General features: G+C 43.8%; 1 protein-coding gene across 4 annotated transcripts in view; it reads left to right on the forward strand.

Annotated features, from left to right (window-relative positions):
- Positions 1-20780, forward strand: part of SCAI (suppressor of cancer cell invasion) — a 103844-nt gene that overhangs the window by 73897 nt on the left and 9167 nt on the right. For 3 of the 4 annotated variants that reach the window (XM_074974024.1, XM_074974026.1, XM_074974027.1), the window contains 8 exons: positions 5101-5202; positions 6051-6152; positions 7361-7439; positions 9678-9777; positions 11500-11581; positions 17481-17553; positions 19276-19449; positions 19670-19770. In XM_074974024.1, coding sequence (XP_074830125.1) covers positions 5101-5202; positions 6051-6152; positions 7361-7439; positions 9678-9777; positions 11500-11581; positions 17481-17553; positions 19276-19449; positions 19670-19770 — 813 coding nt within the window. The remainder of the gene's footprint in view (positions 1-5100; positions 5203-6050; positions 6153-7360; positions 7440-9677; positions 9778-11499; positions 11582-17480; positions 17554-19275; positions 19450-19669; positions 19771-20780) is intronic. The other variant, XM_074974025.1, reaches the window with a different exon arrangement.

Below are 20780 nucleotides of genomic sequence, written 5' to 3' on the forward strand. Positions count from 1 at the left end.
CAAGTGCTCTTGACTGGAGAATGCAAAGCAGAGCAGCACCTTGTGACTCCAAATGAGGGCATATAAGGAGGCCTGGACTGACCGCCACTCGGTTCTTTCTCAACTGGCTGCAGCTCGATATGGAGATATGCACATCCACTCATTCTCAGCCTCCTGCCTTACTTAAATGTAGCAATTCTTAGTGTTTCCTTTATTTGTTTTATTTTATTTCTCCTCTTAGTTTTAACACAGTTGTGCTTAGAAGGGTGGTTACTCTTCTCTGAGCCGCTTCACGCCCCCTCCGCCTCCCCCCATATCTTTCAGTCCTCTGTTTTGGTCCATTAGCGCTCTGGGTGATGCTGAAGACCCTGGGATTTAAGTCCTGCCAGACCTGCCTCAAGTCTTTTTCACCATAGTGATGGGCATTTGAGCTGCTTCAGAGCCACCCATGTCCCATCAAGGTGTAGGGTCTGTGCAGTATTTCAAGGTAGTCCTTGCAAAGGCAGAGAGTAGGCTGAAGCACCTGCTAATGGCACACTCGGAAGCCCCAGTGGAGGCTGTTCACTCCCCCACTGCACGTCAGCCTCAACATCCCAGGGTGCTCCGGTGGCTGTTGCAGCTCCAGCAGCACCTCCAGAGGCTCGGACTTCCAAGAAGAAGCCTCATTAATCCCACTCTCAGGAGGCCTCACGTTCCTCAAGGGGTGCAGCTGGGCCTCTGTCTGATTTCGGTACCAAGCCGCCAGTACCGCACAAGAAGCAGCATGAGGAGAAGTCTTCTAATAAACAGTACAAGCATCCATCTCCCTGGGTACCGACTCGCATGTCTTGTGCACTGAGATGCATGCTGGCCTCCCACTCACGTTCCACTCTCAGAGCCTTCCCTGCACCAGAGCTCTGAAGTCAGAAGTTCCTCTACAAGCCTCTCTGGTACCATGCTTTCCTTTCCAGCCCAGACCCCTTCTCCAGGTTCCAGTACTGACCAGACTTCTGGATACCATAGCCCACGAGCACTCTCCAGATTTCTCCACAGAGGACCACTTCTATAACTGGAAGAACTGGAATCTTGCCTGTTATGGACCTATATAAATGCTCCATCCCTGGTACTGCGTGAACATCTCCAACCACAATCCTCCCAGGTTGAACCCCAGCTGGACTCCAGTACCGGCACTTATATCTTATGTTTCCCCTTTCAGCCTGAGGGATGATCCTGCTTTCGATTCTAAGGTCCTGGTACAGGGCTCTTTTTGGCACCATACCATCACACCCCGCTGCGTCCATCTACTGAGAGCAATCTTATGCTGATGACTTTTGGGCTTTCCAAGCCCCCCTGAAATGCCTGGCACCATCCCTCCAGATCCTATGAGAAGAGGTCCAGGAGATTCAACACTCCTTGGTGGACATTCTAAATATCACTTCTCGAGAAAATTGTTTTCCCAATCAATGAGGCTCTGTTATTGCCTATTTGCGCAGTCTAGCAAACACCTGCTACTATCCAAACCACCCGTAAATGAGCAAGGGAATGGAATGTTTGTCTTTCCTCCTCCTTCCCAATTCCCTGGAGGTGGATGCAGCTAATAGAGAAATCAACAAACCCACTCCAGACTCTCTCCTTATGACAAGGAGTCTTAGACCTGGGTAGAAAAAACTACTCCTCTGCATCTTTCCAATTTCAGGTGGCAAACTTCCAAGCCCTGTGGTGAAATGTGATTTTAATACATATTCCAAGTTCACACATTTTACTGACCATCTGCCACAGGATCAGCGGGAACAATTTCAGACCCTCATTTCAGAAGGTCAGTTTATAGCTAAAACCTCCCTCTGGGCTGCCACATACCTGCCTGTGGTTATGCAAAGAGCATCCTGGTTCCAGTCTTCTGGTCTCCAGAGAAAGGTGCAGAGTATGGTTGAAAATGACCTTCCCTTTAAAGGGTCCAAGCTCTTCAGTGCTGACAGACTCCTTCCTCCACACCCTGAAGGACTCAAGGGTCTCTGGGAACTTGGTTTCTGCAACAGAGACAGTTTAGTAGGTCCCAAATGTGAGCTCTTTAGACTGTTACAGTACAATCTGCAGCAGACTTTTCCCATACATTTGAGCTTTCAGAGGAGGAGATCTAGACCAGCTTTTCTCAAATGCCACCACCGTGGCCGCATGGGGCCACCAGGGACTTTTCTTGTGGCCACAGCCTCCTGGGCTGGCGGGGAGGGCAAAGTAGCAAAGCACCCCTCCTGGATGCCCTGCCTTGGGGCTGCCAGCAGGGGTTGGGCCCTGCCCCCTCTGAAGTCACCTGGGACACAACGCTGGAGGAGCAGGCAGCCAGTGAGTTCCCCACCTTCCTAGGGGCGGTGGGGCTCAGGCTTTGGGCTTCAGCCCTTGGGTGGCAGGCTCTGGCTGATCATTAATATTCTTGTATGTTGTGTGTACAAAGTTATAAATATAGGCTAGAATTATGTTCTTATGCATTGCTTGCCAAACACACTTTGGACGAAGGAATGCGTATTTGCCTGGCAAGCAGGTTGGTCAGACAAGCAGAGATAATGAAGGTATACTTACTTAAAAGATAAACAAAGCCATCAAACTAGCAAGGCGGGGGGAGATATCTCTTAACTGTTAATGATGAGGGTCTGAACCTCAGATAAGTAATTGACTCAACTGCATCCAAATTACTATGTTAGAAAATTGTATTTAGTAAGGTCTTTTATGAAAGCCTGTGACTTACTGGTGATTAATATCATAATACATATATTTTGGAAGTACTATGAGAAATTATGGATACTCACTGATATGCTTCAAAGTCTGTGACCAAACCCAAGGAGAAACAGATTTTCTCCTGAACTCGAGGGAAGGCAGCTATCGACCTGTCTCTGATGTAAATTGAGCAGTGTGGAATCAAAACAGGGGGAGACTTATTTACATATGAATCAGCAGGGGGATAGAGACTGCCCTGATAACACTGTGGCCCCATATCCAGCAATGTGCTTACCTGCTCTACCTCTGATCCTCAAGACCTTACTTAAACTGCAACAGGAAAGGGAGGGTTATCCTCATAACGCCATTCTGGCCAAGACAAGTATGGTACTTGAACCTCCTTCACCTCTTTTTGGCAATGCCTCCCAGACTTTCTCTCACGAAGGATCTCCTGTCCCAGAACTCTGGGACCCTGATCTGTCTGAACCCCCTCCCCCCGAATCGAGAGCATGGTTCCTAGATGGTTCTTGAGCATGGAGCTAATATGTTTGGATAAGGTCTAGTCAGTTCTCCTATCTAGCAGGAAACTTAGTACTTGCAAAACTTACCTTCAAAACTAGAAATACTTGCATTCCTGGTGTTCTCTGATGCTTGTATAGACTGAAGAGGTGTTCTGCTCTCTAAAATCCTAGACTAACTATTGGATTTGTAGACATGCTGTCTAGCAATGAGTACATTTGCCCATTATCACTGCCTTCCACGTTTTGATGGCTTCTCAGTTTTTTGCCCATCCCAGTACAGCCAGATTCCTCCAGGGCTTACATGACTTGTTTCCCTGGTCTGGCCTCTGGCCCCCCCCAATGCGAATTTTTAATTTGGTTCTCAGTGCCCTGAGGAAAACCCCCTTTGAACTGATGGCTACCTGTTCTCTCCTCCACTTCTCCTTCAGGACTTGGTTCTTTATAGAACATATGAGAGAGCTCAGTGCTCTGATGGCAGACACACCATTTACTACCTTCTATAGAAATATGGTTATGCTGTAGCACATCCTTGCTTCTTCCAAAGCTCTTTGGAATATCATGTTAATCAAGAGATCCACATACCAGGAACTCAAAGCCTCATGCTTCCAGAGTGGTGGCCAGCCTACATACACTAGACGTCCAAACGGCTCTTGCCTTCTACGTGGACAGGACTAAGACGTTCTGGGCCTCTCCCAGATTATTTGTAGACTGCACAGAGGAGGAAGGGACAATCGATTTACACTCACTCTTGAAATGGGTTTCAGGTTGCTGTTTAACCTGTTATGAATCTGCTGGGATGCAGCCCCTTCACGGAGTGACAGCACATTCCACTAGAGCGCAGTCCACATCTGTAGCTCTCCTGAAAGACGTTCCCATAACAAACTTGTAGGACTGCAATTTGGTCTTCTGTTCATTCCTTAGTCGAGCATTGTGCCATTTTACCTGCTTCCAGGGATGATGCTACCTTTGGTGGTGATCCTTTGAAATGTCTTGGACTGGTCTCCTTGTTGAGTTACTGCTGGGAGTCTCCTATGGTGGAGCACCTATAGGGACACATACCTGAAGAAGAGGTTAGTTATCTTGCAGTAACTTTGAGTTCTTCAAGATGTTTTGTTCCTATGGGTGCTCTGCTTCCCTTCCCCCTTTCTCTCAGCTGTGGAGCTCTGCTTCACAGTCAAGAAGGAACTGAGTGACGGCAGGTCCGTGCCTCTTGTTATATGCCCTCATTTGGGGGCACAAGGTGCTGTTAGGTGCAGTCCTGCACACAGTACTTTGCATTCTTTAGTCAAGAGTGCATGGGCACCTCCTACGAAAGAGCACCCGTAGCGACAAAACTGCTCAAACTCAAGTTACTGCAAGGTAAGTGACCTCTCCATGTCAGCCCATTGACACACACCTTTTTTTTACCACTTGTATCCATTATGCGAGTTAAGAATGATCTCTATCTGATACCTGAAGCCTGTTGTGCACATTTAAAACGTGCTAGTGCCATGTCTTTTGTGGGACAGTCTGTCTGGAAAAACCCGATCTGTTGCATTGCCTGTTACGTGACACTTGCACATATGAGGGTCACATCACAGGTGATTAAAGAGTCCTGTGGCACTTACAGACGTATTGGAGCACAGGTAATGCAACAGATGAACATCTTCTCAAACAGACTGGGGAAATTTTCTGTCTTTAGCTAACAGTGAGGTAAAGTGGTTTTCGTATCTTACCTCTATACTTCGTCCATGTCAGCAGTGGGGTTATGAGTAACCAAATGTTGGGCGCTTTTAGATATTGTATAGTCTTTCACTCTAATATTTTCAGTACACAGTTTGATGCTCTTACCTGGGTAATTCTTAGGAAGCAGAGTACCTATTTACCCTATGCCAGACAGGGTGCATTAGTGATGGCAGTGTTCCTCTTGCAGGTAAAGTTCAGCGAATTAACGGTTGACATGTTCCGAATGTTGCAAGCACTGGAAAGGGAACCAATGAACTTGGCTTCACAAATGAACAAACCTGGAATGCAGGTGAGTTTCATTTTCAGTTGCAAACTTGGCAACAGAATTCTGTTAACTTTAGGTGATCTTCTCTCTGCTCTGTACATAGAGCATGGCAGTTACGTTGTTATAACTCTTATTCTGATACTTACAGAAAGGGAGTTCAAACTCTAGAGTTGGACTTGGGTAAGGATGGCTTCTCAATTATATGTGGAAGCTTCAGTCGCAAGTATTGTTTGGTTATAACGGAAAGACTTTATTTAGTTTGCTGTCCTCCCAAAAGCCCCTCCGTTTTCTTTCTGCTTATTGGACTTGCAGTTTGTCCCTCTCATTTGGGTCATCCCTGTTAGTGTAGTCTAGATATTTAGGATGCATTTTGTGTTTCATCTGTAGACAAAGGGAAGAATTGCTAGTCCTTGTTTTTTGTCGGCACACTTCACAGCACTGTGTTGAGGTACAAATAAAATGGAAGAAAATGTTTTGTCTTGGGAGAATAAAGTAAAAAATGAGGCGCTAGACTGAAGCGGACGTGTGCTATATTCACAGTGTGTCCTTGACGATATGGTCAAGGAGCTTTATTAAGGGATTGGGAACTAACTGAATTGGAGACTGCATTTTCTCACCTTGTTCTCTCTAAATTATAATCCAGGATAAAAGACGGATTTGGGTGGCAAATTACATTGAGTTGTAAGCTTGAATACGGACTGTCAAACGGTTTCTGACATGAACTTTGTTACTGTGGTACTCAGTAGAGAATGCTACATGCGCAGACCAATATGTTAGGGAAGCACATTGAAGATGAATATTCAGATAAATGGAAGTTTAGAGATAAAGCTATATTAGGAATATACATGGTGTGCTTTTTTGTTTTTAAATAGGAGTCGACTGAGAAACCTGCTAGGCGGGAAAATCCCCATAAGTACTTGCTGTATAAACCTACCTTCAGCCAGCTGTATACATTCTTAGCAGCAGCGTTTAAGGTTTGTAAAATCAGGTGTATTTGTCAGTTGATTTAAAAAAAAAAAAAATCTCTAGAATGGTACACTTCGCTAAAGAAAAGTGACTTGAGTCAAGAAGATCCCCCTCATTCCCCCCCCCCCCCGAAAACTAAGCCTTTAGTAGCCTTTTTAAATTGTAATCTCCATCCTCTTCATAGGATGGAAGTTTTAATGACTTCTCTGTTTGTCTGTCTCAGTGGCAGATTATCTGATCTAAATATATAAGTATCTTTACTAAGAATTCTACAAAGGTACAGTGGCTAAATTCATTTCCAGTTAATATAGCTGTAGGGCCCAGTATATTTAATTGTTTGTACCAGCAGCAACCTGGGGATTAGGTTGCTAAAAACAACTTGTTTCTTTACAGAGGAAGCAGTCTCACAGCTGATGAGCCTAAAATGAAACTTCCTGGCTGTGTTTGGTGTTGTGCGTGCCTGCATGCTCAGTCTCTCCCCCAGAAAGCAGGGGTCTCTGATATGTCGGTGCTCCCATGCAGGGAGTGAATGGAAAGGTGGCACATGGATGCATATGCGTTTCTTGCACAGACCCATGCAGGATCCAGCACCCTGGGTTGTTTTTTGGCAAGTTGCCCAACTGAGTAGTTTTGGGATATTATTTTTGTTGTAGGCCCTTTTTTGCGGGGGAAGGAGGGGCTGGGAGCTAAGACCTCCTTCAGAATTCTGGGACAGCTGGAGAGTTTCTTAGATTCCACATTCCAGGAAGTCTGTGTCTCACTAGATATTAGGGAAGAGGGGATGTGCGGGAAATGGTGCTCTTACAGCCTCTGAACCCGGCGTATCAATCCGATATTTAAAAAGATACAACTGAGTACCTCTGCAGCATACATCACTGTGTGTACCCATATGGATCGCTTGATTGCCTGTTCTGTTCATTCCCTCTGAAGCACCTGGCATTGGCCACTGTCGGAAGACAGGATACTGGGCTTAGATGAACTGTTGGTCTGACCCAGTCTGGCCGCTCTTATCCCAAATGCCCATTGATTCAAGAAGTGTCTGTGTAAGCGATATAGATACATGCAAAGGAGCCACATAAGGCTGAGGGGCAACTGGGGCAGGGGAATTGCACCTGTAAATACCAATGATTTTATCAGGCTGATACAGAATGTATGTCGCATGTTACAATAAATGTCTGAATTTTCCTCCTGCCCCTTTCCTTTGCTTGAATTTCAGGAGCTGCCTGCGAACAGTGTGCTGCTAATCTACTTGTCAGCCACTGGCGTGTTTCCCTCAGGTCGTTCGGATAGTGAAGGTACAATAAAGGAATGCTCCCTGTCATGAGCAGGGCTTGAATTTGCTTTATATTTCAGGATAAGTGGCCCACAGAGATCTCGCAACACTCCTTTTAAAGGACAAGTCCAATTTCATATGCCCATCTACCTACCAAGACTTGCTTTCTTTTGGACACACAACAGCCAATTCTGTGTTTAGCACACAATAATCTACTGACTTGAAATCTTTTTAAAGGACGACTAAGTTTTTGAAAGATCTGAAATATTAAAAATGTCATGAGTTTTGAAGACCCATGGGTCAATTGGCCCATCAGTGAAGAGTTATCGTAATAAAATGGTTCAACATCATCTGGCATTTCTTCCCAATCTGAAATATCAAAATAGATGTTCAGGAAAATGGTGGTAAAGGGGCTGAAGGGGTCTCTGCAGAGATTGTTGTACTCCTTATACGTTTGTTTGATGTGACAATTCAAGCTCTTGTCATGATTTTAATAATTCCCCTCACCTCATCTTCCCCTGTTGTTCAACCCAGCAGAATATTGGGATGCAGATACAGTCTAAAAATCTAAAACTGGCCAACTGGTGCAAATGCAGTCAAAAGATTGTTACTTTTGTATAACACTTTAAAGGAAGAAATTATTTGAAACATCCTAAATATTGTATGCCCTTCATCTGTTTGAGACTTGCATTCCTTTATAAGATGCATGCTTGTTCCATCCTCCTTGCATGATTTGTGAATCTTTCAAAATGCTAAAAGAAAAAAACAATCCCTGCAAACTTTCTATTGTGGCAGTGATTTTTTTTAATTGCTTTTAACATTTTACAGTGTGGTGTAACCGGACAGTTTGGTTTTCACGATATTATGTCCCTTGCAACCTGCTTTGTATCTAACTTCACTGCATGCCTTGTTCTAACTTACTACTCTACTGTAGAGGCACCCAATCTTTGTCCTCTGGAGAGCTCCACAGGCAACTTTTCAGGTCTCAGGGGCTTGCATGATGAATCAGATTGCAGTCACGGGTGGGGGTGGTTTTTAAATAGGAAAGTGTGACCTGCAAAAACTAAAATTCCCAGCATGTAGTGCTCTGTATTAAAAAAGCGGGAGCTGCAGGTTGCATTGTTAAATTATACAGACCAGATTTGGCTGACAGGTCACACTTAAGCCACCTGTGACAGCACTAAATGAGTTTGCTCTGTTCCTGACCCCTTAAAGCTTCTCTTACAAGTGAAAAGTAATTGTTTATTGAGGGAAGGGGTTTTCAGGTGTAGACAGGAAAGGACTATCTGCAAATGAAATACCGGAGATGAAATCCAACTGTGCAGAATTAGGAAGTCCCAGTATATATGCAATTCTCCCATTAATGCTAGAGGAGTTCCATACTCCCACTAAACTGAGAAATATATACTTGTCTGTACCAGCACACTCTTGCAGGGGCCATTGATATTTCTGAGGAGACAGCAATTTTTAAAATTTCTACACTGTCCACTAGTCAGTTAAACAGCCAGCCCAGATGCTATGCCTAGTGGAATAATCACTAAGCCTGCATCAGGACCAGACAAAAAAGAGCAACATAGCTTTGAAAATTGTATAATATTTTATTAGAACTTCAGAAACAACAGAATTCCAAAGACTAGCTAGCCCTCACTTTGGCTCTGAAACCTGGCTGATAATGTTGGATTGTTACTAGGTTTAAAAACCAACTATTCTTCAACTTATGAGCTTTGTTTACAGTGCTCCTAATAGAGCTCTGGCTGCAAAGGCTGGCATTATGGCTGCCCTGGAAAAGTTCAAATTTTGAAATTGATTTATCTTAACTCCTTAGAAGGACAAATTCTGATTCTAGAATGTATTGATTCAAGTGGTATTTAAAATTAGTATTGATTGTCCTGTATGAAATATATGTGAAGTTCTTTTCCTGTCCCTGGAGATGCATCTATTGATGTGCATTCCTTTTACTACATAGCCTAATGGGTTACAGTATATGTCTTATGATTTCTACAGTGTTTTGAAGAATAAATGAATAGTGTAGAAGTTACAACATGCTCAGTAGTATCAAACCAGAAGGTTAGTCACTGAAACTATCAAAACACACACATTTTAAGTTGCATGGCTAGTTAATTGTAAACTCTCCATAATCACTTTTTCTCGAAACTGTAGTAGTTCAGATTCATTACTTTTTTTTTGTGCTACACCTTATAATCACTTTATCCAAGTTGTGGCATGACAGCTAATCTCATCTCTTTTTTGACATTTGTAGGTCCATATGATTTTGGTGGTGTCCTTACAAACAGTAACCGGGACATTATAAATGGTGATGCTATCCACAAACGGAACCAATCTTACAAGGAGATGCACTGGTGAGTTTCATGGGTTCAGCAAGGGGAAGTAAGTGGCAAGCAAGTTTTTTTTCTTCTTGGTAAAGATGCCCCAAACCCTGTTTAACTTTTCTGAAAAAATGTGTGCGCTTTTATTTTTTATTTTTTTTATCAAATGCATAGGTCACAAAACTTCAGAGATGGGTGAGTTTCCTGTCTGTTGAACTAGGAGTGCAAGGGCAAGAGAATGCACCCCGGAAGGAGTCAGTCTGACTGAGCTGCTTAACTTTTGTTGAGCTGTATTAACTGCCCATCATCTCCACCTGCATTTAGATGACACTTGCCTACACTAGAAAAGTTTTTTGGTGGTGTAGCTATTTTTTACCAGAGTAAACTGCAGCTATGCTAGTGCTCGTACTGACATAGCTATCTTGGTTTAAAAAAAAAAAGCCCCCATTCCTTCCCCAAATCCTGGATGTTCAGGAGGAACAGGATCAGGACTCTTATTGGAGCACTTTGCTGACTGAATGGATCCATCCTTCCCTCCCCCTGTCCTGTTTGGTCAAGGGGGAGGAGAGGACCTGCACCCCTTCAGGCCCAGCCAGGAGACCACTGACTGCTCTTCTGCCCCTTGAACTGAGGCCGTAGTGGAGCCCTGGGCAGCAGCAGAATGAGGACTCCAATTGAGTATTTTCAACCCAGGAAATAACTGGGTAAGGATCAGACTGCTTTTCCATGGGGTCGTAGCCCCAAATCATTAAGGGCTTGATGACATCAGGGGCTCTCACTTTGTTTCTGACATTTGGGGTTCAGGTAGACTCACTCCCCTAATAGAGGGTAAGATAACTATGAACTGGTGAAACACTGGCTGATACCTCTGCTGCATACTACCTATGAACATTCCCATTCTCTCCCCCCCCGGTTATTTTCCTGAAAGGCTAGAAAAGATTGTTGCCTCATACTTAGGACGCTACCAAATTCACGGTCCATTTTGGTCAATTTAATGGTCCTGGGGTTTTAAAAATAATAAATTTCATTATTTCAGGTACTTAAATCTGAAATTTCAGTGTTGTAATTATAGGGGTTCTGACCCAAAAAGGAGCTGTGGGGGGGCCACAAAGTTATTGTAGGGTGGTTGCAGTACTGCTACCCTTACTTCTGCACTGCTGCTGGCCGGGGGCTGCCTTCAGAGCTGGGCACCTGGCCAAAAGCCACCCAGCCCTGAAGGCAGCGCAGAAGTAAGGGTGGTAATACCACTACCCCCCTAAAATAATGTTGCAACCCCACTGCAACTCCCTTTTGGGTCAGGACCCCCAATTTAAGAAATGCTTGTCTCCCCTGTGAAATCTGTATAGTATAGGGTAAAAGTACACAAGACCAGATTTCACAGTCTGTGACATGTTTTTCATGGCCATGAATTTGGTCGGGCCCGACTTATACTAAATCATCCTGGATGTCCACTGTGTTTTCCAGCTATTTCTAATGTTTTATATCACCTCTTTAAATCCTCTCTAGTTTGGGGCTAATACTCTGTGGGTGACTGCAAAAAAATTTCCGCTTAAATATTCTGTTTGTTGTTCCTGTAAAGTGAGCTACAACTTGAGTACTGGGCCTTCTTGTTCCATCCTACTGTTATCCCTTTGATGTGGGCAGCTATGTGCCTAAGGAGAAACCTCCTCGCTCAGAGCAGGACAGCATGACCTCTGTAACAGCTTCACAGAAAGTTCTAGTGCTGTGTGAATTGTCTCATCTTTCTCTTTTTAGCCTTCACCCTGGTGATCTCTACCCTTTCACAAGAAAGCCCCTATTTATCATTGTGGACTCCTCAAACAGTGTTGCGTATAAGGTAAGGTTTTTGGAAACAGACGTGTGATAAAGTACAGTGCCTACAGGTAGTTTACAGTTTAAACAAACCAACTATAAACGGGTTGTATTTAGTCTTTTCTGTCAAGGTTGTGCATGCTGGGCAGGATCTGATCTTTTGAATAGGAACAAGAACAGAAGCACATGAATGGCTGCTCATTGGAAAGTAACAAATCCTCCTGGAGTAAAAAAACAGTTTAAAATTGGGACTGGTGGGAGGTTTATTTTTGTTATATATCAAAGATAGTTTCTTTTTTGGTGTGGATTACTTCATCTGCTTTTCTACTCCAGATATCTAACCCTCCTACTCTGAGCTGCTTTAAATGGCAGAAAAGTGTCAATGAATAGAGTTTTGCCTTGTAAATAGGTGTGTTCATTTATCTGAAAAAAAAAATCTGAATGAGAAAAAAACAAATGAGGAATTAAAAGACAAATGTGCTACAAAAATCAGATATACATTTAGCATCTCCTCTTGTATAATATGTGCTAGAAAAATGACAAACTCCTGTCACTGAATGCTGTAGAGACATAATAGAATTATTCAATGCCAAATCCTCATTAGCAATCTACAATTCAGGTAATGTGGAAGCAAGTGTGATTAATTCCAGAGGCACCAATCACCTCTGGATGACATTATTTCATTAGTGAATGTAATGTTCAGAAACATGCTGGGTATGCAAAACTGTCATTTCCTGATGCCTTCCTCTTACAACTTGACTTATTTACAATTAGACAAATGGACATTTGCAGCTGTATTTCTAAGGAGCATTAGGGATGTCTAGTGGCCAAATATGCTTGTTCTCTCTCCAGTGTCCATTGTCTGTTTCACCTGTTTAGAGAGGGCTGTTAGAGAACAAAACTCAGCATATCAATAATCATATAATTCAAAATGAGTCTATCATCAATTTGGGAACACTTTGACCTAAATGTTGTAATACTGCGCTGCTTTTCTCTAGTGCCTTTTTGTCAAAGCATCTTGAAGGATTTTGCAATCACTAATGCAATTGGTTTCACCATGATGCTTTGCTTGTAGATATTATCCCAATTTACAGAAAGGAGGATAAATGATTTGATCACAGCCACAAGGAAATCGGTGACAGAGATGGAAATAAACCCACATCTCTTTATTTTCATTCCACCTTAGCCACAAGACCGTTCTTCCTCCCTTCCTATTACAGCTTCTGAAAAAACATGTAGGCCTGGTATGGGAGAGGGCAGAATTAGGGAACCTCGGTACACCTGCAACTCTGGACATACATGTTCTCTGCCCAGGGGATCTGCAGGGGGAGGTCATGGATTCCCTCATTTGGGCTTGCATCTCTCAAGAGTCATAAACAATATTTTTGGAAGAAAGTTGCTTTGTAAACTCAGGAATAACTCGGTCCTATCCAAGTGGAGACTGTAGAATTTCTGTGCGTAAATAAGACAAACACCTGTCTCAGCCTGAGTTCTGCTCCTCATTTTACTTTGTGTTTGGTCAGTGATCCAAACCTCTAACTTCTTATCCAGTACATTAGTTGTTATGCCAAAGCTCACGAACCAGCCAGCAGAAGAAAAGAGCAGAGAGAAACCTCTACCCCCAGCTTGTGTGCAAGGGGAAAAGTGGATACTCTGGTGTTCCTTGGAATTGTGTTAACTGCTAGGAACTTGTAGGACATTGGTGATTAGATGGACTCCATTGTTTGTGACTTTCTGGAGAGAACTCAGGAAAGTTAGTGTGAATATTTGAAATAGTTTTGTAAACAGTGTTAAAGACCTCATGTCTGAACTTCAGGAAATCTATCACCATTCATAAATATGTATATAGTTTTCAATGAGAGGCAAATAGTGGAGTGCCCAGCTGTGGTAGTGTTTCCCAGCCCTCGGTAAATGCAAGTCCCATGTTATTGCTCTGCAAGTGTGCTTGGTGACTTGCAGTAAGAATATGTAACTAGTGCTGTTTGCAAATGTCACTGGGTGAGTTGTGAGTGGAGATGAAATGCTTTGTAGTCAGAGCATGTCAGCGCAGACAAAGGTTCTCTGCAACTGTGTGAAAAGTCAGAGCCAGTGTAGTGACTTCTTTCCATGCTACTGCTCTGATCCTTTCAGAGAGGACAGTAGCTAGTTTGACATTTAAATGGCACTACTTAGCCGTATTGACAGTAACATGAATTGCTCATAGTACTTCTCCCAAAAGCTGCTTTCTGCTCATGTGCACTCTGTCATTCCTTCTCCTCCTGAAGAATTTAAATGGTGATGACAGGGAGGGAGTCCTGCCGTGAAGTGATGTCATGCTCTTAGAGAGACTCAGCACCTCTGTGAAATACTCTACTCGACTTTGGACTGGCCCTCTGAGGGATGTAGGCACTGTCCCTTATTCCTTAGCCAGCAGAGGTTATCTCTAGGAAAGGTGTCTGGTCTTAAAACATTTTTGCATCCACGGTCTTAGGAAAAAGGAGACCTGCTAATAGGTCTTAAAAAGAAAAGGTTCATTTTCTTGTATCTCTTCTCCATCAACGCAGCATGCATAGTCACACTGAACAACATGCTGTGGAAATATCACCTGGTTCCTCCTCAAGCAGGGCACTTAAGCAAGAGAGCTGACCATTGTGCTCTTATGGGGGTAGAGTGGGAGGCAAAAAGGATAGAGGAACGCCTCTGATATTTATATCTGGGTTGTACCCATCCAAAGCTGGGGATTGCTTTATTTAGGAACATTTTAGTAGGTGCCCATCACCATGACAAGTGTGCACTTTGCATGGCTTAGATTGAGTAATTAACATTATAAGAGCTCCTCTGCAGCACACAGTTTTTCCACAGGGACAGAGGAGGAATCTGGCTAGTCAGTTGTGAGAGCAGGTTTTCATAGTTAGTCCACTGGAGAAACCTGGACCAAGTGTCATCTTGTAGCTCTTTCTAAGTAGAGACAGGTTTGTGCTTCACTGTTTCTATTGGGGGCAAGTTCCAGAGGAGCAGGCTGACTACCAAAAGTGCTTTATCCTCATCTCCTATGAGCTCTCTTGTGTGCCAATGAATGTAGCCTGTAGGGTGGGTTGGAAGTGCAGTGATCTGGGCCTCTGCCAATTAGAGAATGCGGAATTTGGAATCGAGGAACTGGGGTATTGTCATATCTTATGTCTGGAGAAGGCAGAAAAGCCTATCTAGAACAAATGCATGTGAGTTGATTTTATACCACATAATGGGAAGCAATTAAGTAATTACACAGAGGGCTGAGAGGGATGGTAGAAGGCTGAGCCAGCTGGTATAATTTGGCTGAGACCCCAATCTCCAGACTACTGTCTTCTGGTACCGCAGGACTCTCCATTATTTTCTGTGGGTGCTCCTCCATTGCCTGGGACTTCTAGTTGGTCTCCTCTATTTCTGTTCAGGGTTCTCCAACATATCCCTTCAGGAACCCATTCTTAGACAGTCATAGGTAAAGATCAGGCTCCTAATCAAGGGTAGCAGAACCAACCCTGTATTCCACCCCCCTTCCGTATTGCGCCCCCACCCCTCACCTCGTCCCATGGCTATATTCTGGAGTGCCTACTGATGAGTTTGCCAGACCATCGGTACTCTCCTCCATAGGGAGGCCAGAGTTGCACAGCCCTCTCCTCCCCAACCGGCCCGCCACTAGGAGGAGACTTTTGAAGAGCAGGAGGCCAGGGCAGATAACGAAGCCACCGTCAAACACCTGTTTCATCCTCTTCTCCAGATGAGGCAGTTATGCGTCTGCCACCATCCAGGGCCGATGATCTTTGGAAATTTCCAGACCTCACAAAGAGGTAGCTGGCGCTCTTCTGATTCCACTCCTCGAGGTCAGGGATTTGCAGCACAAGCTGCTGGATATCCTGCAGTCAGCAATACCCTCCAGGGTGGTGTTACTGATCAGTCAGGCACTCCTGGACTTGGAACACCGAGTCTGCAGGCCTGGGTCACAAAGCCCCAAGCTTAGTGGGCTGTGTAGACATACCCCTGGAGTTCTAAATGGTTCCTATATAGCAGGGGTAGCTAAATATACTGACTCTATGCATACGACAATCTTCAGAAGTTTGAGAGCTGGGGCATGCCTGCTGGGGCTCAGGGCTTCAGCCCCACTGCTAATGAAGCCCTGAGTCGTCCCCCCTCCCTGCTGGGCAGAAGCTATTGGCGATGTGTATGTGGGGGGGGGGGGGGGGTTCGTCATGTGCCCGTGCTCCTCCCCTTCATGTTTTTGCCAGGGTTTGCTAGCCCCGCTCGTTGGAGCTGGCAAGCTGTGGCCATGGGGAAAGGCAGCAGCAAACAGCAGGGAGAGTTGCTGCTTTTGCTGCTGCGTCTTCCCAGGGAGCTAAGGAGCGGCCGCTCCCTGCCACTCCCAGGGGTTTGCTGCTGCCTTGCCACATGGAGCCAACAGCTGGGAGCTGCAGGGAGGGGCCTCTGAGGATAAGGGGGATTTGCCTGAGGGGGCATGACTCGAGCTGTGTGTGTGTGCATGGGGGGGGGTTAAATTGTGTGGGCCCCCCCCCCCCCCCAGCACCAGTCATCTCTAGCAGAAGCTCCTGAACCCACCACCCGGCCACAGGGCAGAAGCCCAGAGCTTTCCCTCCTCCCCCCGTCCCCAGTCTGGGAGGTGAAGAACAGGGGTGGGGTGTCTGCAAGCTGCACTGTAACTGTAAAAGAGCCATGTATGGCTTGTGAGCCTCAGTTCAGCCACCCCTGCTATATAGTTCAATCGTATCAGTTTCTTTTTGGCTTGCAGTCATCTGCACAGTAATAGTTTCTGATGATTCTTCATTAGACACCAAAATGTTAATATCTAGTCCATAAATCTCACTTGGGCTCTTCTTGGAACAGAGCTTTTAGTCTAGTCACTATTTTTCTAGGCATGGGAAATGTATATTACTTTGATTAGACCTGGCCACTGTTAGTATTTTGACATGTTTAAAAGGAGTTAGTTTAATTAAAGTACTTTTGCAAGGAGTTTAAATATCAGCTTGTTAGGCAGAAATCAGAAAGAATCCAGAATTGGGACCTCCCTTCTTTTTTGAGCCGAGGGACTGATGGTTCTACAGTAGGTAAATGATCCTTTGGGGCTTGAACCCAAGATTGATAATGTGCATTTTAGGTTTATAATATGTAATCTGAAGGGAACTATGAATTGCACTGAACCGGCCGCTGTTTCATTAGTGTGAATATGTGCGCTGGTGTCATACTGACATCCTGATCTCTCTCTTATAAGGCATTGCAACTCTTCAGTTTTAGAAAGATGGCTAGCAGGAAAAGAACAACTCAGATTAGTAACTAAACTGGACGAATGTTTCATGACCTCTTTTTTTCTATAAGAAGTAGATTCTAGAATGCATCTTCTGCTCCTTGTGTGTGTCAGTGTAGAACAATGCAGTGCTCTGAATTGCAGATGAATTCTTGTCAAATATGGTGTGTTTTTACTAATATTGAAGGAAAATTGATTAAGCAATTAACTTGAAACAGTGTTTTCGCATAGCAGCTGCTTAATGGTTCACATTTGTTTTTAAATGGAGCCAATTTTAATACTCATCCTACCTGTGGCTGTCCTATTCCAGTGGGAACAGTCCTACTGCTAGGAAAAAGCAATATTTTTACCTTCATTGGACAGCCAAACTAATGGCAAGGAAAGTAATTGAAAGGGCTAATCCAGGTTGGTCTTTGGCCCGAAAACAAACAGATATGTTTGGAGTACAGAATATGTTATTAAAGTAAGTCCATTACGGTGATGGGTTACTCCCTAAAAGCAATTAGTTTCTATGAAACTAGTGCCTACTTTCAGTTATTGTGTGTGTCCCTTCCTTCCCCACTCATCCCCTCCTTAGTTGTATGTATTAAACATATATTGAGGTTCCAGCCAACAAGACAAAATAACTGATGTTTTAACTGTTCTGTTACAGAATTTCACAAACTTATTTGGACAGCCACTGGTGTGCTTGCTTTCTCCAACAGCGTATCCAAAAGCATTACAAGGTACAAAGGGGTTGCCTTTCCTCACAGCTTCACTTGTATTTTAAAAAACTAACATTTATCAGCTTCCAAAATGATCACCTTCTGATGCTTTCTCTTCACTTGATGATGACCCCAGCCGGGGGTGAGCAGCGCTTGAAGTGGTGTAGCATGCCCAGAGTTTACTGACAGTTCATGACGAATGACTTTAACATGGCATGATTCAGCTGGAGTCTGTCCAAGCAGCTTCACCAAGTGCCAGAGAGGAAACTCAGTTTGCAGGAGCAGAGACCCAGAAAGTTGCCGTGACAGTGCTGGGGTCATAATTCACTTTTTCTATTAGCATTTGAGAGAATCTTTACTACAAATGGAATGTCACTAAGATAATGTTGCCCACTCTATTCCAGGAGCAGTTCTAAAGGCCAGCTGTAGAATCTGCATCAATATCTAGTCTGCAGAATTTCTCTGGCACCAGTGTAGATTTTGGAGGGTTTCTTAAGGAAAACAATTAGTGCATCTCATGGGAAAATGGGTTTTCAGAATGGGCAAGTCAGAGACCAGAATACTTCTGCCAGTTTCTAGGTTAAAGATGACCATGGTCAGATTCCCATCTGCCTTTTTCCATTAGAACAGAGTTTACAGTGTGGCCTGCACTATGGTCAGGAGGTCTACTTGTCAGAGTTTAACGGAAACAACTGCAGCCATTACTTTAGGTAGCAAAATAAATATTTGCTAAATAAGAATATATACGTATTAACTTTCCAATACCTATAACTGTGAATGGTTCTGGTGTGTATCTGTGAGGGCTGCCAATTTTACCGCTACTTCCCAGCATGAAGTCCAGTCTGCTGACATAGTTTGAGACACAGGAAGTGGTGCTCAGCAAATGAATGCATGAGAGAAGCTGGAGACTTCACAATTGCTTTAAGGTAAGTTCTATTATTTGCTAGAAACTTTTGAGTAGAAAATATTAAAAGTTTTTTGTTCAAGTGAAAACTGTTAACAAAGAGGAATTCGGATTAAATAATAGAACTTACCTATTAAAACAATGTCTCCAGTGGGGTTCCTGTTTAGTGTTAGTAATGCACCCGTAAATATCTGTTGTAACTCTGTTAAGACACTGACCAGAGACCAAAAGGGGGTTCCCACAGTAAAAGACTTCTCTAGCTTCTCTTCTTTCTGTTGTAAGCTGTTAAATAGAGTCAGCAGCACTCCCAAGGAAAGGAGTAGGTTTCTGGAGAGTAACTGGAAAAAACAAAGGGGCATTATGTCTGTTTTGGGTGGGGGACCATATATATCCAAGTGTTGTGTTGCTTGCCTACTTCTTACCAGACCAAAGACGTTTCTATGGGTTTTTGGTAATGCTGATAAACTGTAAAAGAAAGAAATGTTATATGGTGGGTTCAGTTATGATCTTCTTATACAACATCTTACATTGTAAGATTGACACTAATTGTATTAAAACCATGCACAGAGCTGGAAAGATCTAAACCACTCAGAAGTATGTGGGGTCTCCTGTGCTCCCATCATGCCCATATCTCTCATGAACCTTGACTGGAATTAGTGAGTGCATCACCAGGAGAACTGGCCCCCATCATAAAGGCTGGGAAGATCTTTCCATAAACACGGCAGGTTACTGCCGCAGTTGGAGAGGAATGGAGGGGTCCAGGGGTCTACTCTGGCAGGGACAGCGCTCCTGTTTTACACACCGAATGCATCATGTTGTTGTTTATTATTGGCTTTTAGATCAGTCTCAGCGGGGTAGCCTCTTCACCCTCTTTCTGAACAATCCTTTAATGGCATTCCTATTTGTCTCTGGATTATCAAGCATGCGCAGAGGATTGTGGGAGAAGTGTCAAGATTACCTTAGAAAAATCAACCGGGATATCGCCCAGCTGCTGACCCATTCTCGCTCCATAGGTATGTCCTTAAAGACCTACACGCACTCAACAGAAAACTTACTGGCACAACTTGAGCAGGGTTTCTTATCTGTTTCTCAATGCTCAGCTGTGCCAAAGAATAATACAGTTTGTGGGTGAAATACACAGCTATTCCATGTGGTGTTTTCCCAAAGGTCTTTTGCCTCAAAAATGCCTTTCTGAATTCAGTTTTCTTTAAGTGTCACCTTCTTCCTCTGCAGATCAGGCATTTCTTCAGTTTTTTGGGGATGAATTTCTTCGTTTACTTCTAACAAGATTCGTCTTCTGCTCAGCCACCATGAGGATGCACAAAATTTTCCGGGTATGCAGGGAACTTTGCCTCTGAGAAAGAGTCACCAGACAAATTCTATTTTCATGCAAAATTGCCTTGGCTGGGGGTTAAAGGGATTTTCTATCTAACTTCTGTGGCTCTTCTGCTCGTGGGCTTCATGAATACTGCTCATAAGGACTCCTCGCATGCTTAAATGAGTATTCATTAATGTATGTGTGAAGCATGTAGCGGGTAATGTTAGCTATTCTTACAGGTGGAAAGGCCTTTGTATACAAATGATCAAAACAAGTTTTAACAATATAGTGCATCTGTCTTCTGTTTCCATGTAGAGCATGAAACAATTTATCTGAGTTTGGACACATCCCTCCATTTCTGAAATACACATTCTAGTATTGAGCCTATTCACATACATATTCATTTATATAGCACTGTAATTGTACACAGCTGTGTATACTAAGAGTGCTATGTCAAAAAATATAGTCAGAGGACCTCTTGGCACACAGCCTGGAAAGTTTATAAACAAGAGTGGTGGGTGGGCTTTCAAATTGGAATGCATCACAGAATTCATGATTTCCAAAGTGGGGTGGGTGGGTGGGAGTTTTTGAGGAGTATGAGGGCGCCACACTTCAGGAAAGATATGGACAAACTGGAGAGGGTCCAGAGGAGAGCAACAAAAATGATAAGTCTTGGAAAACCTGACCCCTGAGGACAGGTTTAAAAAAAACTGGGCACGTATAGCCTTGAGAAAAGATGCAGGGAGGAAGCTGATAAGTCTTCAGATATGTTAAGGGCTGTTATAAAGAGGAATGTGATTAGTTGTTCTCCATGTGCACTGAAGGAGGACAAGAAGTAATGGGAGATTTAGGTTAAATATTAGGAAAAACTTCCTAACTCTAAGGGTAGCTCAGTTCTGGAGTAGGCTTCTAGGGGAGTCTGTGGAATCTCCAGTGCCGGAGGCTTTTAAGAAAAGGCTGGACAGACACCCGCCAGGGATGATCTAGGTTTACTGGGTCCTGTCTCACTGCAGGAAGCTGGACTCG

This window comes from Natator depressus, chromosome 16 (genome assembly GCF_965152275.1).
Source record: "Natator depressus isolate rNatDep1 chromosome 16, rNatDep2.hap1, whole genome shotgun sequence".
Taxonomy (NCBI): domain Eukaryota; kingdom Metazoa; phylum Chordata; order Testudines; family Cheloniidae; genus Natator; species Natator depressus.